This window comes from Calypte anna, chromosome 4A (assembly GCF_003957555.1).
Source record: "Calypte anna isolate BGI_N300 chromosome 4A, bCalAnn1_v1.p, whole genome shotgun sequence".
Classification (NCBI taxonomy): Eukaryota; Metazoa; Chordata; class Aves; order Apodiformes; family Trochilidae; genus Calypte; species Calypte anna.
The window spans coordinates 27,352,235-27,375,959 of NC_044248.1; the positions used below are offsets into that span (position 1 = coordinate 27,352,235).

The window sequence follows — 23,725 nt, forward strand, 5'->3', positions numbered from 1 at the left end:
CAAGAGTTAAGACTTTTTATAGCAGCTGAATCTGCCCAGAATCACCAGCAAAGTTCCTGCTCAATCAATAAAGGCAGTTGGCAAATCATCTTGGACATTTTGTTAAAGTCAAATCTAAACATAGCAGGATTGGATCCCCTTTTATTGGCATTACTTCCCTTTCTCCCCCCCCAGCAGGGACAAGCCCTGAGGCTATGTGGTGTTTAAGCTGAGGAAGACAGCTCTTGCAGTGCTATTTCACTCCAGTTAGCACTGCCTGGGAAAGCATTTGGGATAATTCACTGAACAAACCTAACTGCTTAGGGTGATGCTTGAAAGTTTGCATGTTTAAAGGAAGAGAAGACTTAGGTGAGGTCTACCTGGATTTGAACATCTATGCAAATAACCCACTCTTTGCCTGAAAGATTCTCAATATCAATGCCACAATATCACTAACAAAAAAAGATTATTATACTGCTTTTCAGTAGAATTCAATTGAATGTTGTCCAGCTTCATCAACCAAAATGGCTTCTGGATATTTTAAACAGATGAGGGGGAGGAAAATAAATGGCATCCAACAAACAACTTGCTACCTTTTCCTGCATTACTTGCTGGTATCAGAGGTTGAACAGGCAAGTTGAGTATCTGAAAGCATCCAGAAATACCTGCCAATCCTACATTACTTCCCTTCTCCTCCGCTGTTCCCAGGAGATGCATGAAGTTATATAAAGCTTTAAACAATTTAGGGCAATTAAGTATCAGATACATAAAATATTTTTGTATGAAGTTGTCTTGAAGATGCCTTTTGTTCACTTGTTTCACTTCTTTTATTTGCTTACTTAGAGCATTAAGTAATAAAACTTAATTTTATTTAAGTTTTATTTAAGTTTATTTAAGTTTTATTTAAGGATTTAACCTCCATGAAAGACTTATCTGCAAGTGTGATGGGAGGAAATAGTTTCTGAAATTCATCTTTTCTGCTCTGGTCTCTCACATGGCTGTCCCTCAAAGTATGCAAAGCAATTCTTCTTTGGGAATTTCTATTTATTACTCTCCTTCCAAACAGAGGTCTTCAGAATAGAGTCATTAAACAGAAGTTAAAAACTCCAAGATCATACCAAAAACACTCCAGGAAGCTATAGGTGCAGAATTATTGGGCATCAGATACACTCTCTGATGCCTTCCACCTTGGGGGAATACAGAGAAAGGTGAAAAGGAAACTCAGGTGAACCTCAGAATAGCCAGTGCTGCAAACAGCCCTCTCCTCTGACTGTCAGCAAATGGAAACCTTTAGTAAGTCACTCAAGGAACACAGCACGAAGGAAGGTGAGCACTGTACTCTGTGCACTTTTTTTGCTTTCAGCAAGTACACACCAGGTAAATTCAAGCAGCCATATGTGCACAGGCATGAGTCAGACTCACAGCTGCCCAATTGTCTCCTACCAAAAAGGAAAATCATCCACTGTACAAAGGCCCCAGCAGAGCCCAAGCAACCAACCAAACCGAGCAGCTGCCATGGCTGGAAACATACAACCCAGAGGTGGGCACCTAACCCAGGCTGAGGAGGAAGTGAAAACAGGCAAGTACTTTATTTCATATTGGAATTCGTACGCCTTCCCCACCAAATGTAAAAAAAACCCCAAAAAACAACAAAAACCAACAAACCACAAACCAGTGACGTAGCTGGCTCAGAGACCTGCCTTTAGCTGGTGTTTAAGAAGTAAAGTTATTTCAAATGCAGATAATCTTGAGAGTAAATTTGGCTTCAGCATACACCAGAGATCAGAATAGACTGTGTAAATCTGTTACTATTCATTGAGCTTATGTCAATAGCTTCACAAGACACCCTTACAGCAAATAAAAAGTGTTTTTTCTAAGACTGCTTCCTCTTCTATAACAAATGCAGTGAGAAACTCTTAGAAGACTATTCTGTCAGCTCCAAAGCCCAAACACCACTACAGAAGATCCACCCTTCACTTAATGAAGGTAATTTAGGGGAGATATTTAAAGGGAACAATATTTCTTTGTTTCTGTTCCTTCTGTTTACTTAGTTTTAATTTTTAAAGCATCACAGTGAAACCAGAACTAACTAGTATAGGGATTTCTACAGGAAATATTAAAGAAAAATCTTTCTTAATAACAAATCTTCAGTAATTATGGATTGAAAAATGAAGATATGACAAGGAAGACTGTGGCTGAACCGGGAACATGCAAGTACAAGCAATTAGACACTAAAACAGATGACTTCAGAGATAAATCAATATAGATAAAGTATTCATGAAAGGAATTATTGCAGCAGTATTAAGAATAATATATGGAAACATTTGGTATAATACAACACTCTTTCCTGTTAAGACAAGAAGCCTTTTTAGCCTAATTATTCATATTCTTTAAGCATCAATTAGGATAAATGGAAAGAAAATATTTAAATCCCATAAACAGAACTTAAACAAAAAATATGCTTACTCTTCCTGACGCAAGTCATTAACACTCCGATCCAGTGAGATCATATCACTTGCCACCATATTAAACCCAAATTCTTTAATGCTGGCTTGAATGGATTCTTTGTAATCTGGTCCTAAAACATATGGCTTCGCTTCCTCTCCGGGGCCACCAACAACTCCATGAGGTTCAGGTTCTTTGGGTTCAAAATTACCAAGGACTCCAGGTCGTAAAACAGGATCTCGGTATACAAATGTCTGAGGCTTGAATGTGAGATACTGCCTCTGGATGATGTTTTGCTGTTTGTTATCACTGCCACCGTGATGATTCAGTTCATTTTTGGCCTTATTTTTCCTTCGAATGGATTCCAAGTCCACTTCCACACCTTCCACATGAGGCCAAGGTACCACAGGTTTGAACTTCTCATTTCCCAGTCCATGGTCTCCTTTGTTTGGCATGAGCCTGTTGGCTTCTTTGTCATCCTATAGATACATACAAACAGCAGGCGATCATATAAATTGATGATCTTTTATTTAATTAAATCTAGTATATTAATGCTTTCAGCATGGGTACTAAATACATGTTAAGCAAGAGGGAGAAGACTCTGCTAAGTGGCTCAGTGAACACTTTTTATTAAAGCAGCTGGCTCCTTTAATAACATCACCAGCCATTGTCCAACACTTACCTTAATCAGTAGGTCCTGGAAATGGCCTAACACCCAAAGCATTCCCAAAGACCAAATAGATACATAGGACATATGTTTACTTGAACATAATTCAGGCTGCACACAAAACCAATGAGGAGGGAGCACTGACAGAGCATTTTATGGAGGAGAAGGTGGTATGGAGGCAGACAATACTTGAGCATGGTGGCCTTGGGGCCATTCTTGGATTCAAGGTGTTTCTGAGGCTACACGTACAGTCTGCTGAGACTTCTCCAGGGTCTCAGTGGCTGCTGGATACCACCTCAACATGCTCCTGTGCTGGGAAAGAGTTCCATGACTACTTGTCATCCGGCATGATCATCTGCAGCACCCTCGAGCGACATCTAATCCCTACCCTTCACCCCTCCCCAATTTGCTCCCACCAAGCATTACTCACTCTGAAGCAAGAACAGCACTGATTCTTTAGAGCTATGAGGTAAGTTGAAGGCACTGGGAAAGAAGGCAAAAATGAGTTTTGCAGTCCTGATCCAATCTTCTGCACAGCCACATAGATGGGCCCACCTGGGGAATCAGAGCTGGGGATGAAAAGAGCTGCCACTGGCACCAGGATCTCCTGCATCCTTGTTTAAAACAACTTTAGCACTTCATAGCACTCCTCCCTGCCTCCCTACCAAGAGATCAGAAGTTCTCACTGAGAAGAAAGGCTGGAATTTTGAAAACTGCTTGGCAGATTAGCAAGGTTGGTCAGGTTAGAACAAGGGTGGGTGATTTTGGAAGGAAGTAGACAGAAAGGCACTGAAGTATCTTGAGTGTGAAGGCTCAGCTCCACCCATGAATGCTCCCCAAAACATACAGTCACTGCTCTTTCCAATACTACTGTCCAAGAGGACTAAAAGGAAAAAATGCCAAAACCTCACATTTCCTGCTAACATTATTTTTAAACTGGACAGATGTTAGACCACACCAAAATCTGCCAAGAACAATGTAAACATTTTAGCAACATCTCACTATCTAGTCAGAAATACAGAATCAAACAAAAAAAATGAAATCAGAAGGATTATCACCTATTCAAGCCTGCTAGAGGCAGAGACAGCTTCACAGTTAATCAGCTTTCTCAGAGGCTCATTCACACCCCAAAGTCTCTACGATCTCTGGACAACCTTTTCAGTTGCCTAACTACTCACACAAGGAAGGTATTTTTCCTTACACCGCAGTAGAAGTTCTGATGATGTATCTTGTGATGACTGATTCTCATTTTTTCAGTGTGTACTCCTCAGAAGATTTTATTTCCACCTTCTCTGTAACCTCACTTTTGAGGGTGAAAAGATGCAATTAGATTCCCCATTAGACCTTCCTCCAGCCCAACCAAGCTGAGTCCTCTACCTTTTCCATGACCACATCACATGCTGCAGCCCTTAACCTCCTTAGAAGGTCTTTGCTAGGTCATTTCTGTTAACATCTGCCCTGTGCTGGGAGTGCAGGAAGAGAAACCAGGTGTAGTGCACCAGATACAGGCTTGTAAGTGCTGTGTTAGGAAACAAATCACATCCCTTTGCTTGGTGGCTGAGCTCTTCCTGGTGTAACCCATTATGCAGTCTGCCTTTACTGCAGCAAGGGCAGGATGCTGACTCATGTCTGTGTTTAACTAAACCACACAATACTGCTATCTTACAGTACTTTGCTCACATAGCATTCAGCATAATAACACTTCAGAAATTAAGAAAAATCCAGTATAAAATGTGTCTAGGTTAACATGGTAACAATGGGAGTCAGACTGGCTCCAATTCAAAATAATAAGACTTTATTCAAGCAACCTTCTGACAGCACTGCTTCTGGTTTCAACAAGGAAGACATACAAAAGGCAGAAGTGTTCCATTATTCTGTTCTTCCATCACAGTTTCTTGAAGAACTTCAAAATCAGCATGAGAAAGAGAAGGATAAGGGCATGTGAAAAGGCATGGCTGCCATGGATCTAAATAAAGCCCTGAGAGAACTTCTGAAGAGAGCATCATCTCACACTTACCCTAGAAATCAAAAGGGAGGCTTTGCCACTTGACTAGCAGAACACTGCTGAGCACTCAGCTCTTACAAACTCACATCTAATTCCTGCTCCAAGTGCGGAGGCAGCTATAAAACCCAACAAAATGATGAGCATCATCATGAATGATGCTTAAAGAGAGCATAATTTGGACTGCATAAAATTTTAAGGCATTCATGTCTTCAGTAATATTTAGTTCTGGTCTATGCTTTTCAAAGGATTAGAGAAAGAACAGAATAGGGCAACCAGAATGAAGGAGAAGGCAAATGGATGCCTTGAGGTAAAAAACCAGAAAGGCTGTCTTTTTATTTTAAGATTCTGCAGTTTGGAAATGTGATAGCTGACAGCTATACAACCAAAATTTATTAAATCATTAAAGTAATGAATAAATTTAATACAAATCCACTGTTTACCCCAGCTCCAAGGAACGGGAGGCACTTGACAAAATTTGTAGGAAACAAGCCAAAAATATTCCTTGCACAGTGATCTGGAATATGCTGTACAGGAGGCTGTGGAGAGATATGGTATGAACATTTGAAAAAGGGATGAAACATTGTGATGGATATTGTCCAGACAGATTCAGAAGTGGATGGTAAAAGTGCTTGGCAGCAAAGTACCTTTTAAAAACTCTAATTCAACAGCTGTGGATGCTAGAAGAGTCCAAAGGGAAGGGAGCATAGAAAGCAGCTAGGTTTTTGTGCTGCCACTCAGACATGATCCTGGATCACTAGTCTCAGTCAGGCAGGAATTTCTTACGCCCCTGGCCTACATGAAATTAAATACCCTTTCATTCCATTTCTATTACCTATAAAAATTAGGAGCTTCCACTTAGGCACTCCAACTGAAACATGACACTTCTCAAAGTATTCTTTTTTAATTTTGCTGTTGTCAGAACTATGATTTATCTTGTATTACACTTAGCCTCACTATAACTGTTATGCACAGTTTGCATTATAATGCATTCATTTATTGTATCCTTCCAGACACTAAATATTTTCCATTTTTGCAAGTTTGGGAAAACATTACATAAACAAAGAAAATATACACAAACACACTGGCATACTCATTCTCCTCTTTCCTCAAATTTTTATGTACCTAGGACAAATACGATGGAAGGTCCTTGTTGTGGGTTGACCTCTGCAGGCAGCTCAGTACCACACAGCTGCTCACTCCTCCTCCCCAACTCCTGGTCACAAAACTAAAACACAGCATCATATGAGATGCTAAGAATAAAACTGACTCTGTCTCAGCATCTTACGGGCATTTTTACAAATATGAGGAACTATCACTGCTTAAGTGCATGGTACAGACCATGACTCCTGAAGATTATTAATTTCTCAGGAGATAACTGAGACAAAAGTTTTCCAAATACTGTCTGGAAAAAAAAGCAAAGTCAAACCACAATCAAATAACTATTTTGGTCATCTTATAAGCCAGAATACATTAGTCAGTAAATTTTAGAGCTTCTTTCATGAATTATGACTTCCTCCCTCCTTTAAAACAACAAAAAAACCACCCACAACACACTATTTAAAGACATACTTTTAAGAATTAAATAATTTTTAATCAGTGTGCCTTACTGATTAAAAGTGTTCCTTATCTAAAAATGTAGTATACAATGTCTAAAAGATTCATACAACAATGCCACTCAAACAGGAAGACATGCATATTAAAAAAACCCAAACCACAGTGACCTTTCTAAACTGGAAAAACAATATAGCCTTAAAATTCTTTTAAAATCTTTGGAAGAGACAAATCAATGACAATAAGGTGAAAGGAGGACTTGGAGGAAATGAGCATGACATACATCTGAACAATGCACTTTTACACTGTCCAAAAGTAAGGGGAGAGAACCAAAAATCTGTGAGTTCTCAGGTCTGAAGGGAAATAGGAAAAACTTACAACATCTTTATGAAGGACGCCTAATAAGCTGTTCACATACAGTAATATAGAAAAAGTGTCTTTTTTTTTTTTATAAGGCTAGAACTGGGATTTCCAGATAGTTTTTCTAGCTTCAGTTTAGTGCATGCTTCTTTATTTTTCAAATATTCTTTCCACTCCCTAGGGGATTATGTGTGAGTCACTGTAATGGGTGTTGCGGAAACAGTGAGATGATATAAATACAGTCAATCCCCAGCTTGAATAAAAATAGGAGGTATTTGGTATATTTTTATTTTTTTTTTTGCAGATTAGGTTCTTACCTTTTGCAAAAACGAGGAATGAAATGAAATGTAAAGGGAATATAACTGTATCCCTTTGGGAACGTTTCTAAATTACACAAATACAAAGAAAAAACTGGGAGAGGGCTTCATGGGGCTGCAGGACTGGACAGCTGGTAGGAGGACTGGAGATGTAGCTGGCAATAAAACTGCAAATGTAAAATTGCACAATCTGCTTTTCTTAAGTCAACTAGTTCAAGACTGGCAACTCCCTAAAACTCCCTATGAAGTAATGTCTGAAGCACAAGTTGATGTCAAAAAAGTGCATTTGCTTAATTTCTAAAATGGAAGATTGTCATACTGAAAAAAGGAAATTAAAAAAAGGAAGCATTTTGAACAGAGCCTCTGCCACACTCTGACAAAGACCACACAGCTATCAGTTTAGCAAGGATTTCAACATACTTACTTTGCTTTGCTTGCCTCAATTTAAAGCAGCTACACTCCTAGTTTATCAGAGAAAAAAGGCCACTCGAGAAATTATACAGAACCTAGAATTTCAATTATTTGAGAAAACAAATAATTTTGTTACCTTGTTAATTTAGTTACCTTGTTAAAAAAAATAAAAGAAAAAGAAAGGACTAAAAGCTGGATTCACAGATTTCCTTATTGACTAGACTCATGCTGGGAAGATACTAAAATAATGCTTGTTTTCAGCCAACTTCTAGCATGATTCTGTTCTGTCAGCTAATAAAAAGAAAAAACCCTAACACATAGTATATTTTGGTTTGCTTTGAGTCATTGCATGTGGGTCTTACTTACCAGTTTACAGTTCATAGTACAGATGGAAAAAACAGTGCCACATAGAATTACTTAGCCCTGCAACTATATTTGTGCCTCATAATGGAAGAAGAATCCACAACCAATGGCCAAAAATCTGGAAGACTTTCCAGTGTATGGGATCAAACACAGAAAAAAGGGAAAATCAGCACACCACACAATGTATTTCTGAATAGATTTTTACCCTACATACCCACTAATAAATGGAATAAACAGTGATTCCTATGACATAGTCAGCTGACTGCCAAAGGGACCCTGTAAGACTGCACATCTTCCACCACTCTTGGTAACCTCCCTCTAAGCAATCAGAAGTTCTAGCTACTGCAAGACCACCTGCTGCAGAGGGGAAAGAAAACCAAGAGCACATTCAAAGAGAAAAACACAGCTTTTGAACATGGATAAAAATTTATGGCACAGTTGCCATCACTTCTTAAAATTAATAAATAACAAAAAAGCCCTTTGTATTATTACAGTTTTTTGCACAAAAAAGTCTGCTTTAAGCTCCACATGCAGCATTGCCTTCCAGTCATATTCTTATTGCAAAACCTTCCTTCAAACAATTTCATCACAAGGCAACTGCATTGACTAGAATTAGGGCAAAAATTGCACCTGGAGAAATTCCTGTGTTGAATATGAGCAGTGGCATTCAAGTTACCTGATTCAAAAGGGGCATTCATTGCCACAGTGCCTGGGCAAAATTCTCTCTCTTGCTTTGTCATCTTCTCTCTGTATTTCAGAGGCACTGCAAAGGTGATGAAGTCCACACTTTCACACTCAGTAGCTCTTATAGCAACTTTTTAAACTTGTGTAAACTTAGAACAGAGCATTTAGGAGAACTACAGAAACAAACAGTTTCACACTAAATTACAGAACTTTTTAAGTTTAAAAATAGACGTTTGTAAAAATAACAGATTGCTAGAACACCGGAATTGCATGCTTTGTATAGTCCAAGGGAAAAAACATACTGCTGATGGCATTTGCCTCCAGCATTTCCAGGAAAAAAGTATGTCTCTAAGTTACATTCTTACATTTATAGCTGCCCTGAATTCTGACAGATACACTGACAACATAGAAGTCCATTTAGATATTCTAGGGGAAACAAAATATAACTGAACAAAACCCAAATCATACCAATTAGCACTAAAATTGTTTAAATTGTGTTATACCAACCCAGAATAAGTTACAGTAGACAAAACTAACGACTACAGTTTTGTAATACAAACACATTACTGTGACGGCATCTCCAAAGAACAAATAATCTTCCCAGACAATGACCACAGCAGTCTACTTCTTGGAGTATTCAACACAGGACAGGGTCAGAAGAACAGTTTAAAAGAACTTTTTAAAAGGAGCATTACATTTTATGCATAATTTAAGTATTTTATGCATTTTATATATACACAGACACACACATATATATATGTATGTATGTATGTTCTAAATCTGAAGTATAATTAAGCTGCAAGGGCAATCAGCAGCTTTGGAGAAATGTGTGTTCAGAAGTAGTTTTTTGCTGCTGTGTACTGTGTTCCCACCTACATATGAAGAACGAAAACCAATTTTTGTAATTATTATTTTGTAATTTAAACCAAGCATAGTACTTTTGCCCTTCACCTGCCTGAGCTGTGAAGCTGACTGATACATGATGCACTATTCATTGCCCTGCACCATTTTTATCCAGCTTGCTTTCTCTTGCTCCCTTTTTCTCAGCTTCCTAGTATCTCCAGAGGGAACCTACAATAAAACTGCTAGTCAGCAGCATTAAGAAAATCCATTTTCTCACATTTATTCCTTGTATTCTATCTAATAAGGCAGAACAGGATAATTACTAGTATTTAAACTTCTACAGTTATAGAAGTAACTTAAGTTTTCAACAGATACCAGCAGACCACAGTCATTAATATCAACCTGGGCCACTGAAAAAGAAATAAAAAATTAAGTAGAAGAATCTTTGAGTCCCAAAATTACCTGACATAGCTGACATAAAACATCTTAGAGGAGTACAATCACAATTTTGTTCTTAGAGCTGACATCCCTGAGATTTGAGAGCATTGCTTATGGAAAAGCAAGTGGTATGAATAAAAAGAGCATGTAATAAAGGAGAGGAAATGTGAATTAGACAGCAACTACACAAGTCGCTATCACCTATTAAAAAAAAAAGATAAAAATAATTTCATGTTACTTAGTAGCAAGTCTAAAACCTAACAAGACTCACTAACATCTGAGGTCATCTCTGATGTTTGAACCTGTGAGTGAAAGACTGACACTGAGGAAGATAAGGCACAGTTTGTAAAATTTATTTTTTAAATAGTTGCTGTTGATATAAATGTTCCCTGGGCAAAAAGACTGACTAGTTCTCCTTGTCTTCTTGGATTCTGGTGAAGATACTGTCTACTTCATCACAGCAAAAGCACTCATGTAGGACAATGACTTCAGGCTACTGCTCCGTCCTGCCACAGTCTGCAGCCAACATCTCAGGTCATTGCATACAAAGTTGTTTTATGCTATGGAAGCCCTCAGGTAACAAATCATATGAAGATGGCCTCTGCCCCTCTTGTCTTTTCCTTTTTTTTCTTTGATGATGTATCAGTAAATATAAGTAACCCTGATATTCAGATTTCTAACAATGCAAAAGTACTTTTTTTTCAGCTGAAATAACTTGATTGCCCAGCTATTTGCCTAACAGAGGAGAACACCATAAATCTCAAGTTCACCTACAATATCTTGCTTAAAGATACACATGCACAGTTAGGTAAGTCAGTATGACACCCATCTAATTGAAAGAGTTCTGTTGCAGTATTATCTTTCACTTGCAAGGGGAATTTGTCTGAGCAAATGACACTTGTGTCATACTCTTCAGCCTTGCTGTACACATACCATTTAAGCTCTTCCAGAGCAATGTAACCCTTCCACAAGTGCCACTCCCCTTTTCCAATGTCCCTCCTCCTCCACAACCTCCTGCTGTACCTGTCCCTCTTCCTGGAGAAGCCTGGACTTTCTGTCAATGCAATGGTCACACTCATATGCATCTGGTTCAGACTGAGTGAATCCCTTTACTCAGGAGAGCTCAGTTACCTTCATCAAAAGCAGAAACTTACAGGACACCTGGCCAAGAGTGCTTTGTGCCAGACACAGGCTCTTACCAATGATGCCACTGGCCACCCAAAACTTGCAAACTCCTGTCTCTCTCACCTCTAGTGAGGTTTAAGAGCGGAAAAAAGACAGTGAAAACATGGCCTGCACCTGACTTATCTGTTGTACATGGTTCCTCCTTCAGAGAGGTGCAGCACTTCTGGAATTCCTGTGCACAGCAGGTTCACAATTAGACTCTGCCTGACTGAAAGCAAATAAGAATAAAGATACTGAGTGCTTCAAAACAAATAACTGTCAAAAATAGCAATATTTGTCCTTGTTTTTACTGGCACTCCAGTGTTTGGGGAATATCGAACTAGCTGTTAAACCTCCCAACTTGCCTTTGTCATTGCCTGAGAATCATCTCTTGCGCATTTTTCCACATCCCATCCTTATGTTTCTTGCACTGCCACAGGTTTTTGTTCCATACTGCGACAGTTCCATCTGTAGTTCAACAGTCATGCTGAGTAGAAGAGGATTTGCCAGAGAGATCTATGATGTGGAGACACTGAAAATATGAAGTTCACTTGAACCAGCAGAATGCTGGCCTCGACCTGCTTCCACAGGGCTATTTCCAATTAACAGATTACCCTCCACCCCACTAAAATCTCATCAACAAGCTTCCTCTCCTCTGACAGGATTAAAAAAGATAAGAATGCTAATCAGAATGGCTCCTGATAAGACCACCAAATAGATAATGCAAATAGAAGAACTATAGAATTCCAGGAAAAACCTGAATATCAAAAGGAGGGTCCCAAGTCATCAATTTGCAACCTGACAATAATTGTTGGAAAGAAAGAAGTTTTTTACTATAAAATTCAGAGGGAAAAGAAGAAAATTCAGCAGCTGAAGCAGCATTGGCAGCGTATGCTGTAGATCATTTGAGGTGCAACACACACTAGAAGTAAAGCAGAGCAGGAACTTCACCTGTGACTTGAAGAGGACAAACAGCCTCGAGGTGGCAGAAGGTGAAAAGACAAATAATTATCTATTCCTTTTCTTCCCTTTCTTCCCCTTAATAGCCCCTTCCTAGGGTGATTAATTTGTTTAAAAATACCTTTTCTCTTGTGGCTTTTCTCCCATTAGAAACCTCTCTTTTCAAAGTGGTGTTATTTTCCCCTGAAATAGACCACTGTAGTTCACTTAAACCATAAAACCTGTTACTTCTGCAATTTGTGTGAGGTAGAGGAGCAGTGGCTTGTAGTTCCTCCCAAACAGAATATAAAATAATAGTTATGGACCGTAACAGTCTCCTTCAAACCCGCTCAAGAACTTTGTGGGGGTAACCACAAGCAATGCTCCTCTCCTTGAGGTTCCAAGAGTACCATGTGATGTGGGATAGAAATTAAGAACATCTAAAATAGAACAACTCAGATAAATACCTGAATAAACAGATACTAAAGAAATTAAGTTACTGTGTAAATTATAGCAAGTTTCAAAGCAGGCAAAGTAGCCTCTTATCATTAAGATTACAATATTTTTCAAGTAACACAAATATTCTTAAACTGAATCATAAACGAAGCTGCTATTTTGCCCTAGGTGGTGCTGTATTTTAATGTCTCCCATGTTCTAGAAATTAAAAGATGCTGGCACTAGTAGCCTGTGCAATTAAAAAAAACAAACCACATTTGTAGCTGCTTGCTGCAGAACAACAGAAAACTGTTAGAAGACCCTGGATAAGGCAGAAGCATCATACAGAGCCTCCTAGAACATCAGTTTACAGATGGCACAACAAAGATGAAAGGCTGTTAACCTCAGAATGGCAAGAACTGACTACAAGTTTTATTACAACTAGATTAATCAACATTTTCCGTAGAAAAAGCCAAAGCGATCAAGTGGGATAGAACATATATAAGAGTATAAATTCAAGTTACCTTCCTACATATTGAATCTTTTTAGGTGGGTTTTGCTTCTTGTTAACTAAGTAGATTTCTCTGTTGCATTGAAGTGCAATTCCTCTGGTTCCCAAGAAACCAGAGATCACAAGGCTTTCCTTGCCTGCACTGAAGCTGGCCAGCTTTTTGTGATGGAACATAACACATATGAAGAAAAGATCAACACTGGACATATACAAGGTAAGTCGGTTTAGGTTAAATATTTAAGACTGGTCTTATTACCCACCAGCTGACTCAGAGACTGTGCTTCAACTCTTAAGAGTCTGCCATCAAGTGCTTTTGCAAATGCCTATAACTTTCCTTCTTTCTCTGTGCAACAGACAAATTTCTACTTACTGTACTGCAGCCTACATTCTCACTAGCATGTTTTAAGCATGGTATTTTACCTGCAACCTTCTGTGAAGCATCATTCACAGCAATGCATTCTCAAGCAGAGACTTGAACCTTCAAGACAATGCTGAAGCACCTGTTCAGTATGCACCACCTCACACTATACGGCTTCCTATACCATAGATGAGACTCCACACAAATTAAAACAACAATAAATTAAAAAATCAAATTTTCATGGCAGTTGATTTAATCCATGCTACACTCAGCCACTTTATTTCAGTGTAGTTTAGTACATCTGAATGCTGTTATGATAAAAGCCAAACCCTAGAAAGAGGCTAAAGAGCAAGGAGAGCACCAAGCCTTGAGGCACAGTTACCATTCCACAGTTGCACCAGGAAGAAAAACTGTCCCAGGTAAGCAAAGCCCACCAGACACCAGCCCCCATCTTTCCAAAACAAAATCTAATTACTTGCCTGATCTTGAGAGTTGAGACTCTTAAGGACTCAATCACTTTCAGTTTTTCCTTTTTTTCCCCTGAAGCAATTCTCCACCTGAAGTCTTAAGGGATTTCAAGATGCACCTATTCGCATGAAGGGCAACACTTTCTGCATAGAAAGTTATATCTTGCCTTCTCTTAAGAGACTTTTTTCAACTTTTTTCAACTTCCCTACCTGGAGGCAATCCATGGGGTACCTTACTGTGTAAGAGGTTCAGCAAGGTGATTTGCTCCTTAAGCAAATCTGCCAGCTGCTGTAGGTATCACAGGAGTAGGAATGCAGTAGATGAACTAACGCATTTCTGGACAAAGTGCAACCAACTGGCTTCCAGAGACACAGCCAACCCCAGAAAAATATTTAAGCAGATGAAGACTGTGGGAAGTCTCCAAATGCTCAAAATTCTGTCTGGCTATAATCAATATTAACATCTCTCATTTCTGCAAAACATTTGTTGTTATGTATTGTGTTCAAATGCAACCTTCTGTTCTCATTTTAATTTCACTCAAATTGTTTACAGTGCTTTGACTGAGATGATGCCATTGCTAACCCTATTTTAGAGAGTAGAAGGTAGAGGCAATTTTCTTTCCTACTTTTTCTTCTGAAGAAAAACTAAGCATCAGAAAAACCCTACTGAAAAATGGATTGCAGAAATTGCATGATTTTTTCCATGTCTCCTTTCTCCAAGTGATTAAGTGTACTACAGTTGTACATGGCTACATGACTTGGAACAATGCTATGTATTCAATCAGATTTTGAAAACAGTGTTGAATCACTCATGTAACAAAAAATTACCTCTTTTCTTTGGAGATCTCTATGACTATTCAGCTTTAATAATTAACAAAAACCCAAGAATACACAGTCCTGAATACCTGGAAATAAATAGTGTCATATTGCTCTCTTGTCTATTTAGTACATGTTGATCCAGGTAGTTTAACTCTTACAGTAGTATACTACTACTGCCACACACATATGCTTTCACATGCTAGGCAAACAATTCCAATAGTTTTTGCACTTAAATCGAAGACAATGGGAGAAAACAGCCATGAGAATGAATCACTTCACTGCAATATTGCCATAATCCAGGACACACTCCTGCCACTAAAACCTTCTCTCTGGTACTTACCAGTAGCTAGTCTGTCCCAATCCTTCATCTATGTAGCCTCAGGGCATTGCTACACTTGCTAAGAACTCTCTTCCACACCCCTTAATGGTTCAGCAATAACAAGCCATCTCTTTCCCATCCTGAAAACCTCTTTCACCTCCACCACCCCCCCACCCCCCACCCCGGAAGTTGTACCCTCCGAGGTGAAAGACATTAGAGAGAGCATCACCAAAGAGTTTTAGTACAAGAGTTGTTCTTGTCTCTACATTTCAATGTCAAGTGAAGCCAGTGACCTTTCTAGTTAAGTCACTAGTTGTGTCGAGTCACTTTGTGTCTCACTCAAGAAATATTCGTCGGTTTATGCATATTTTCTATAAATATCTCAAACTCATGTTTATTCATACAGAGACAAGAGATTTTTAAGGACTCCTAAGATGTCTTCTGTCCATCTTCACATTTCTTTCCATAAAGGAAGGATTCTCCTTTCTTTCTGTAGTAGTGTTACACAATGGCGTATGATGGGGCAAGGCTTTTAATTTTACTAAGACCAAGCCCCTTTTAAGAGTGTTGTCAGTAGACCAAAGAACAAAATAGATGAAACTTAAACAAACTTAAACAATCAAAATTGAAGTAATAAAATTTTAAACTGTAGAGGTAAAGCAAGTAAAGAGCCCCATGTTCTTTACATTTACAAACAGACCAAATAGTTACAATTTATAGTCCTCAACTTCGATACTGAAAATATCCAACTTCTTTTGTATTTCTCTCCAGGTCAAAAAAGCCTTAGAAAGTAACAAAAACTACCATCAATCCTCATGTTCTAAGCAGCCAAGAAAAGCTCTCCAGACCCTTCAGGCACCAGCTATGAATACTCCACTGGTTAAGCCCACAGACAAATTTCATCCTTGTTTCTCAGTCGTCTGAGACAGATGGATATTTAAGAATCATGCATTTGTTTTATATATCTCAGCAAGTAGATGGCATTTACAATACAATAAATCCATCACTAATGGACACGCTTGATCGAGGGGTGCAAGTTTCTGTGCTATATCTTGTCTGCTTCAATTTTTAAAGACACATATGTCAATCTCATTTCATATTTCTTGCTATTAAGAAAACTGCATGATTAGATTTTCGTTTATCTTGAAATATTTTTACTGCTTTCAAGCTTTAGCAGTCTATTTGGTTTTTGTTTTTTTTTTTTTTTGTTGGGTTTTTTTAAATTGCATTTCACAATTTCACATTGCTTTATCTGAACTCCTAAAAGATTTAAGAAATTCAGGGTATTTACATAATTACCTTGTGTACTGCTTGACTAGGTAAGTGAGGGGAAATACATTATGATTGTGTTCTTTGTCTCATCCTGACCCTTCATTCCTGCATCTTTTCTATATAAGATATTAAAGAGAATCTGTGTGGCATTTGCCAATAAATTAGTTATATTCTACTGAACTGTTGACATAAGGAAAGCTCTTGTCTGTCCTAAATACTTAAAAGCACATAAATAAATTAACATAATGAATGCATTTGAAGCACATGAAGGAAAAAAGATCTGCAAGAATATTAAACCTGTACAAAACTAAAGAACCAATTTATTGAACAGATAAATTAATCTTGGTAAATTGACTACTCCTTCTGTGACAAATACAGCTAGTGACATTACTTGTTTTGCTATGAAGTAAACAAACACAAGTATCAAAACCTATTTCATAGCTTTGCTTTAGAAAACATCGCATGCAAGTACAGCCAGGTTCTTTGCATCTTAGACAGCCAGCAGGAATACTATAAATATAACCTGCAAACTTCTTCAAATGAAATTCTGCTGAACCTGTCTGCTCTCCACTATGCTTCCAACCTTGCACTTCGTACTGTACTCTGCACACAGTATCTTTTATTTCGACTATGAAGGCACCATGTTTGCATTGAGACCACAAGACCTAGAAGGGAAGCAGACATACTGTGCTTGGACTTCAAGAAACGTACACCTTGACTTTTACTGGGTTGTGCAAACGATCCACGGTGGTGCCAGCAATCTAAACTCAAAGCTGCCTCAGACAAACTTTTAAAATACTACTCTAAAAGTTGACTTTGGGAACCAGCACCCTAATGCTTCCTCTGGCACCACGGATGAACCTCTAGCCCTAACCAGCTTCCAAGGGACCCAACTACAGATCCTGAAGGGAGTTTTCGCTTGACCTTTGTGTCTCCAGCTCAGATACACTCTGACTGACATTTCTTACTGCATGTCTGGAGAAGATGTGCATGGACATCACCCTCCTGCATGCAATGATTTCTTTGCACTTGGGCTGTAGCATGCTGCTGTTTAAATTACCTGGTGTACAGCACAGGTAAATAAAGATGTTTGAGTATCCTTCTTGCTTGTAATGAAGGAAAGACAGTGTTCTTGGAACTGGGTCTAACTGCAGGATACCCCAACCACCCAAACAGCATGGCATTTCTCTGGTGTCCTGTAATCTTTCCAACAAGTGTTCACTCCTTGTAATCATTTCTGCTATGAAACCAGCAGTCTCAACAATTTAGACTCTCCGTTTAGATGAGAGTGGAATTTTGGTTTAAAATTGAACTAAAAATGACAGTGAACCTTTCCTCCTCAGCTTATTCTCACTGCAGTAACACTGTACCCTCCAACTGCAGTTGGAGCAATTTCCACAATTCCTAAGAGTGCAAACTCCTGGTAGGCTTCAAATGAAACTGCTAATAGCTGCATTTATGAAAACTCTGTCTTTTACTTACTACATCTAGAACAGAAAAGATATTAGCAAAACATATTTATGATCTATCCAGTACAGCAAGTGTGTATTCAAATTGGAATGCAGTTAGCTGAATCAAGACCTTTACATAGGAGCCTTGCACTTTAACTTTTAACAAAGACAATTTTGTTAAAGCCTCTCAGAAAACTCATTTCAAAAGCCCTCTGCAGTCCCTGAGAAAGAGGCTGTTGTATCTAACAAGGCAAAATCTGGCCAGCAGCTGCAGAAGGAAGAGCGAGTAAGGCCATTCATACTTATCTCTGGCCGAGGGGAGACAGTGCTTCCCAAGAGGAAGCACTGCAAGAGATGAAGGATGTCAGTATTTCTACCTTCAGTCTGAAAGAGAAGCTACATGTATAAGCCATCAAATAACAGAGAAGGATTAATTGTTGGATGTACCATGACAGTAATAATACAGATAGTAACAATATTTTTTACTGCACATCAAAACAGAATTATCACAACAGACCCAAAAGCCCACAAGAAGATACTCTAATCAAGCTATGAAAAAACCCAAAATCCACTGTTTTCCTTCCTTCCAATATGCTGCAAAACTATTATATAGAAATTGGTAAGGAAAAGCAATATAGAAGTGTCTCTTAGACTAGACATTCGCATTGCTGTCAGCCAAGCCAATATTACTACTGTCACTGATCAGTAACCTTTTGGGATGAGGTGCTTTCTTTTTTAAGAGTTTTGCACAGAAGCAACAATAGCAGATCAGAAAAGATATAGTCCATTTAAATCTGTTATATGTGAGTTACCCAAATCAATATTTTCTCAAAACATTACTTCATCATAAAACATAGACTTGGACAAATCTTTTAAGTTAAGACAGAAAAAATTAGATCGAGTCACTATCCCACTAAAAAGTTCCAATAAACACAAACAAAACAGAAAAACAAACCGATGCCAAACCCAAGAAAATCCACTATTTTTCCCCCCCTTAAATTACAATTAAACACTTCTACAGTTTATACTCTCGTGGCAAACTAAAAACATCAGGGACAGCAACTAGGAAGTGTCAGCATGTTCTTCAGTGGTACAGAAATCTCCAACTGGATATAAAAAAAAACTTTGCACCATCTGAACAGCTAAATAGTGGGACAAGTTAGGCAGAGCAGTCGTGCTGCATCCCTTCTTGGAGGTTTTCAAAGCTCAACTGGACACAGTCTCAAGCAGCCCATCTGACTACACAGCTGATCCCGCCTCGAGCAGATTGGCCCAGGGACCTTCCAGTTTGAATATCCTATGATCTTAAGCTAGAAATTTGGATAGCCTTTCTGATATCACTAAAGCTGATTTTTTTTTTTTTTACTTTTGAACTCACTTTAAGTAACAACTACAAATGCTACTATTCAGCTTTCTGTTGTAATTTCAACAGAACATGAATAGCAGAAAGTCTGTGAAGCAGAGAGCAGCTTAAAGCCACAAGCAATAGTACTCACTTCAGATGTAATATTTTACCTGGAAACAGTGTGGTTTCCTTCTCTTTAGTATGGCATTTCCAGTTCTATACATTTTGACAGTATGATAATCCTAGATTTGTAAAGGAAGTCAGATTTATGTAAGATGGAGCAAAAAAGAGAATCACTTGCCTATACTTCATACTGAGTAAAGGGACTCAAGGCTGAAAGGCTGACTTTCCTGTTTTATTTTACAAATAAAAGTTTGGAAGACCTCTGAATGTCAATACTATGATGCATTACATTGCACTCATACAGTAAAATCTGAAGGTGGTATTTTTCACTTTTGCTGCAAAGTGAACTATGGAATACTAGCAATATGAATTACAAGAGGCACCTACGTCTTGCACAAAATTAATAAAAAATGTATTTTTTAGATGGTGCAGATGTATGTCTTTACCTTTTTTTTTTTTTTTTTTCCCTAATTTGTTGTGGATTTAAACTTCTGTCTGATAGGTGCTGGATTTTTCAAGCTGACATTCCAGAGAAGGATGGATACATTTCTACAATCAGTTTATTTTTCTGCTACACATTTTTGCCCTGCCTGTGCACCAACACAAGCATCTTTGCACCCACATACTGAGCTGGATAAAGGACTCCCTGCAGCCAGCTGTGGGGGCAAGCCAAACAAATCTTGCATCCAGAAACAGGGTGAATACCAGTGCCAAGATGGTTCAAAACAGGAGCATGAAAGAAAAATAAATAAAAAAGAGCTGTTGAAGTGCAGGGTAGGTGAAAACACAAAGGAGAGTGCCCTAGCAGGAAAACAGTCAGAACACAGCTGCCTCTCCAGGCTGCTTAAAACCATTACTTGAGCATAGGCATACAGCAGAGACAAGGACTGCACAGTCTCTGGCACCTGTGATCTCTGGCCCTCACTGTGAGGGTGGTGAAACCCTGGAGCAGGTTTCCCAGAGAAGCTGTGGATGGTCCATTCCTAGAAGTCTTCAAGGCTAGGTTGGGAGGGGCTTTGAGTGGGAAGTGTCCCTGCCCAGGCAGGGGAGCCAGAACTAGATGATCTTTAAGGTCCCTTCCAATCCAAACCATTCTGTGATCCTTAGAGCCCTTCTTAGGACCTCTGTGCAACTTCACCCCCCCAGTGCTCCCTGGCCATCCCCAGAACCCTCCCTGGCACCTCTGCAGGGCAACACTGAGAACAGAGATCTGCAGGCTGTCAGAAGAGCACTTGCTTCTTTTGTAACTTTAAAACAACATAACCCAACTAAACAGAAGAAATAACAAAGGCAGAACACTTATGTGTCTACTGAGTTTAGGGCCAGACACTCATGGTGTGTGAAGAGCATCAGAAAAAAACCAAACATATGGGCTTGCACATTTGCATGGTTTTCTGAGCCACCACACCGAGACCCCATCTCAGAAACAACCCAAGCATGGCTATGCAGGGAAAGCCCATAACAGTAAAACAGCCTGTTTGGGGTGCTCTGGGCAATGGCTGCTGTTTCCCTTCTCAAGGCACCCTGAATTGTTCTTCAGTGTTTCCTGCAGTTAATGGTAATGCTGGAACACTCCTATACCCTAAACAAAAGGACATCTCTCAAATATTCTTAGCAGTACAAATCTCCCTTTCTTCTTCTAAACCAAAGCTACAAAAAGAAGATTATTTCCCCTCTTACTATAGAATTAAGGAGACAGCTGCATGTTCTTAAACTCTAGGAGGAGAGAGAAGATGTGCATAACCAGCAGTTGCCCTGCACTGGTTGAGAGCACTTCCTCCTTTTCAGGAAAGCTCCTCAATAGAGTTCTCATTTAAATACACACAAAACCTGTGACTTTTCACAGCATGATGATTTTAACATGTATTTCTAGACCTCCAGTACTACCTTTTCCTTAGAAAATGCACTCAAAGGTCAGGCTGGACTCCCTTCAATAGAAGCATTTTCTCATTCTTGAATCCAATCTTTTATTCCACTAATGCTAGGTAAGAAAGGGTACTAAGGAACGTGCCAGTCTAGTGCTGACCACATTTCTTCAGTCTACAGACAAAATAAAATCAAAAGTAAATAAACCAAAACTTTAAAAGGAAAAAATGTATGAAGGGAAAGGAACACTGCAGAGGCTTACTTGAATTGGGATAAACCAAGTAGGGGTCATACAACATCAGAGTTGCCACAACCAGCCTGTTTCATAAAGTTTAAAGTTTCTTGAGTCCTGTAACTGATACAGCGTAACAACACTTAAGCAGCATTAACATCTAACAAAATTAACAAATTCGGGTGGTGAAAAAAGACTTCCTACATGAAAGTTGTTGCTAGACTATGAATAGATCTAAATACACACAGCTGGAAAACTATCACTTGTAAAGCCAAATTAACTTACAGAAAGTCAACTACATATGACTAGATACAGGAATATTTAATGGGTTCAGCTATCAGACACTGATTCTGATTCTGCCTCTGAAACTTTAACTTTCTCACCAGTAAAACTGGACTTAGAAATAAATGACCACGCACTCTAGCAAATATGTAAAAAGAATATTATTCTGGACGTGGGAAATCACAGGTTAGACGAAGGAAAAGGAAGATGATAAAATACAATTATTTCTGATATGTGAAAGCATTCTCACCAATTAGCTTTTTAAGGCATGAGTCAAGATTATTCAGTTAAGATATTAAAAAATATTTTTAAAGCATCAGCCTAAAAAGTATAATGGATTCTGTCTGCAGCATTATGACTTTGGTAACATTGAGTAGTACATTATGATTGTTAGATAAGCCAAATTAATAGATAAAAGTTCTTCCTGTTTCTTAGAAATTCAGCTGTGAAATATTCCTGAAAATTAGGATTGTTTGGATTAGATTGCAAATTATATTTTGACAAATCAACAGTACAGACTAAATTCTTGCAAATACTGTGCAAGATAAAACCTGTTCAAAATGCTGTTCAAGCTGCCTCTCATTTGCAGCAACATTAGCTGGCCAAGTCTGCCAATGAAAACTTTGGTGCTTAGCATATATGGATTTGAAGACTTCTTTAATGACAGATATGAATTGTAGAGCTTAAAATGAACACTTTTTCCCCCCCATAAAAACCTTAGAATTTTATATCCTGTGACAAGCCTGGCAGAAGATAGATTGCCCAAGCTATTACAGAGGATAAAGTCAAGAGAAGTAGACTGATCATTTATCTTTCATCCTTACTTTCAGATATCCTTATCACTTACTATCTTACTGCAATGGAAGAAAACTCTTCAGTCGTTGCACAGTGGGTTTTAAGAAAGTGTAATTAACTCCACAAATCCCCACAAAGAATGAGAAAGGGAAAAAAATTGCCAGGAAGAAAAAAGAAAAAAAAAAAATTGATTTATTCAACCTTCAGTTGAGGATGACAGTGGAATAAGAACTTGGAATAACAAAGATCAATGCACCACATTACACTAACATGGACTTGTGTGGGCTGCAGTCCATCAATGATCACCATCAAGCCTCTGTGTAAGGGTCTAATCATACCTGCATCACTCAGTGCAAACATACAGGACTGTTTAAACATGGTGGGGTTTTTGTGTTAAAAATAACTTATTGTTTCCAGTAAATATAAAACCTATGCATAGACCTGAAAATCAATGTCTTGCATGTCTTGCAGCAGCCTCTCTGTTCTCATCTTAACAGCAAAACCTAACTAGGTACCTCTGATCACCCACAGTCCCTGTGCGTGTTCCACCTCACGAGCGCAAGCAAGTCAGCTTGGTTTTAGAAATTACGTGCCCTTGGGAAATATCACCGAAACAAACACCTCCCAGAGAGGCACGAGGCATCTCTCAACCACAAGATCTAGACATACAGGAACGAGAGGGAGGGCATGTAGGACAGATGAAGTGTGCTCAAGGACAGCAGATTTCAAAGAATTCTAATTATTTTTTAAAGTAGGCCAACCCCCAGGACATATCCATTTCATCCAGAAAAATTAATCCAGCCTGCTTCCTGCTATCTTCTTTTCCCAAGGCCCCTCAGGCATACACAAAGATTAAAGGCTACATGAACTATCCTGGCAGTCTGCTCCCTTTTATCACAACAGCTTGACAACTCCCCTGTCATCACCAGCTCTTGTAGAAGATAATAATGGGAGCAAAACTTGTTAACTCCCCAAGAGGTGACTGACATGACTATTCAGGGAAAAGGTAAATCTGCTCTCTAATACAGAGACTTCATATCTTACAGAGATGCCTCCCTCTGTTTCTTTACCTGAAAATATGGTGATGGTCTTGACACTTTCAAACATCTACTCACTGCTCTGCTAATCCACACTCCAGGGTGTGGATACACTATACATTGCCAAAACTAGGCCAGAGTAACTGCCCCAGGTTTGACACCAAAGCCTTCTCCCAGTCTTGATTACAGCACTATGGGTAGCTGCTTTCCTGAAGGATGTTTTTTTCTGCTAGTGACCCAAAGGAGG

The 23,725-nt window shown here is 38.8% G+C and overlaps 1 protein-coding gene across 1 annotated transcript in view; it reads right to left on the bottom strand.

Moving 5' to 3' along the window:
- Positions 1-23,725, bottom strand: part of GALNT7 (polypeptide N-acetylgalactosaminyltransferase 7) — a 67,585-nt gene that overhangs the window by 34,069 nt on the left and 9,791 nt on the right. Inside the window, exon 2 of the mRNA XM_030449886.1 lies at positions 2,446-2,903. Coding sequence (XP_030305746.1) covers positions 2,446-2,903 — 458 coding nt within the window. The remainder of the gene's footprint in view (positions 1-2,445; positions 2,904-23,725) is intronic.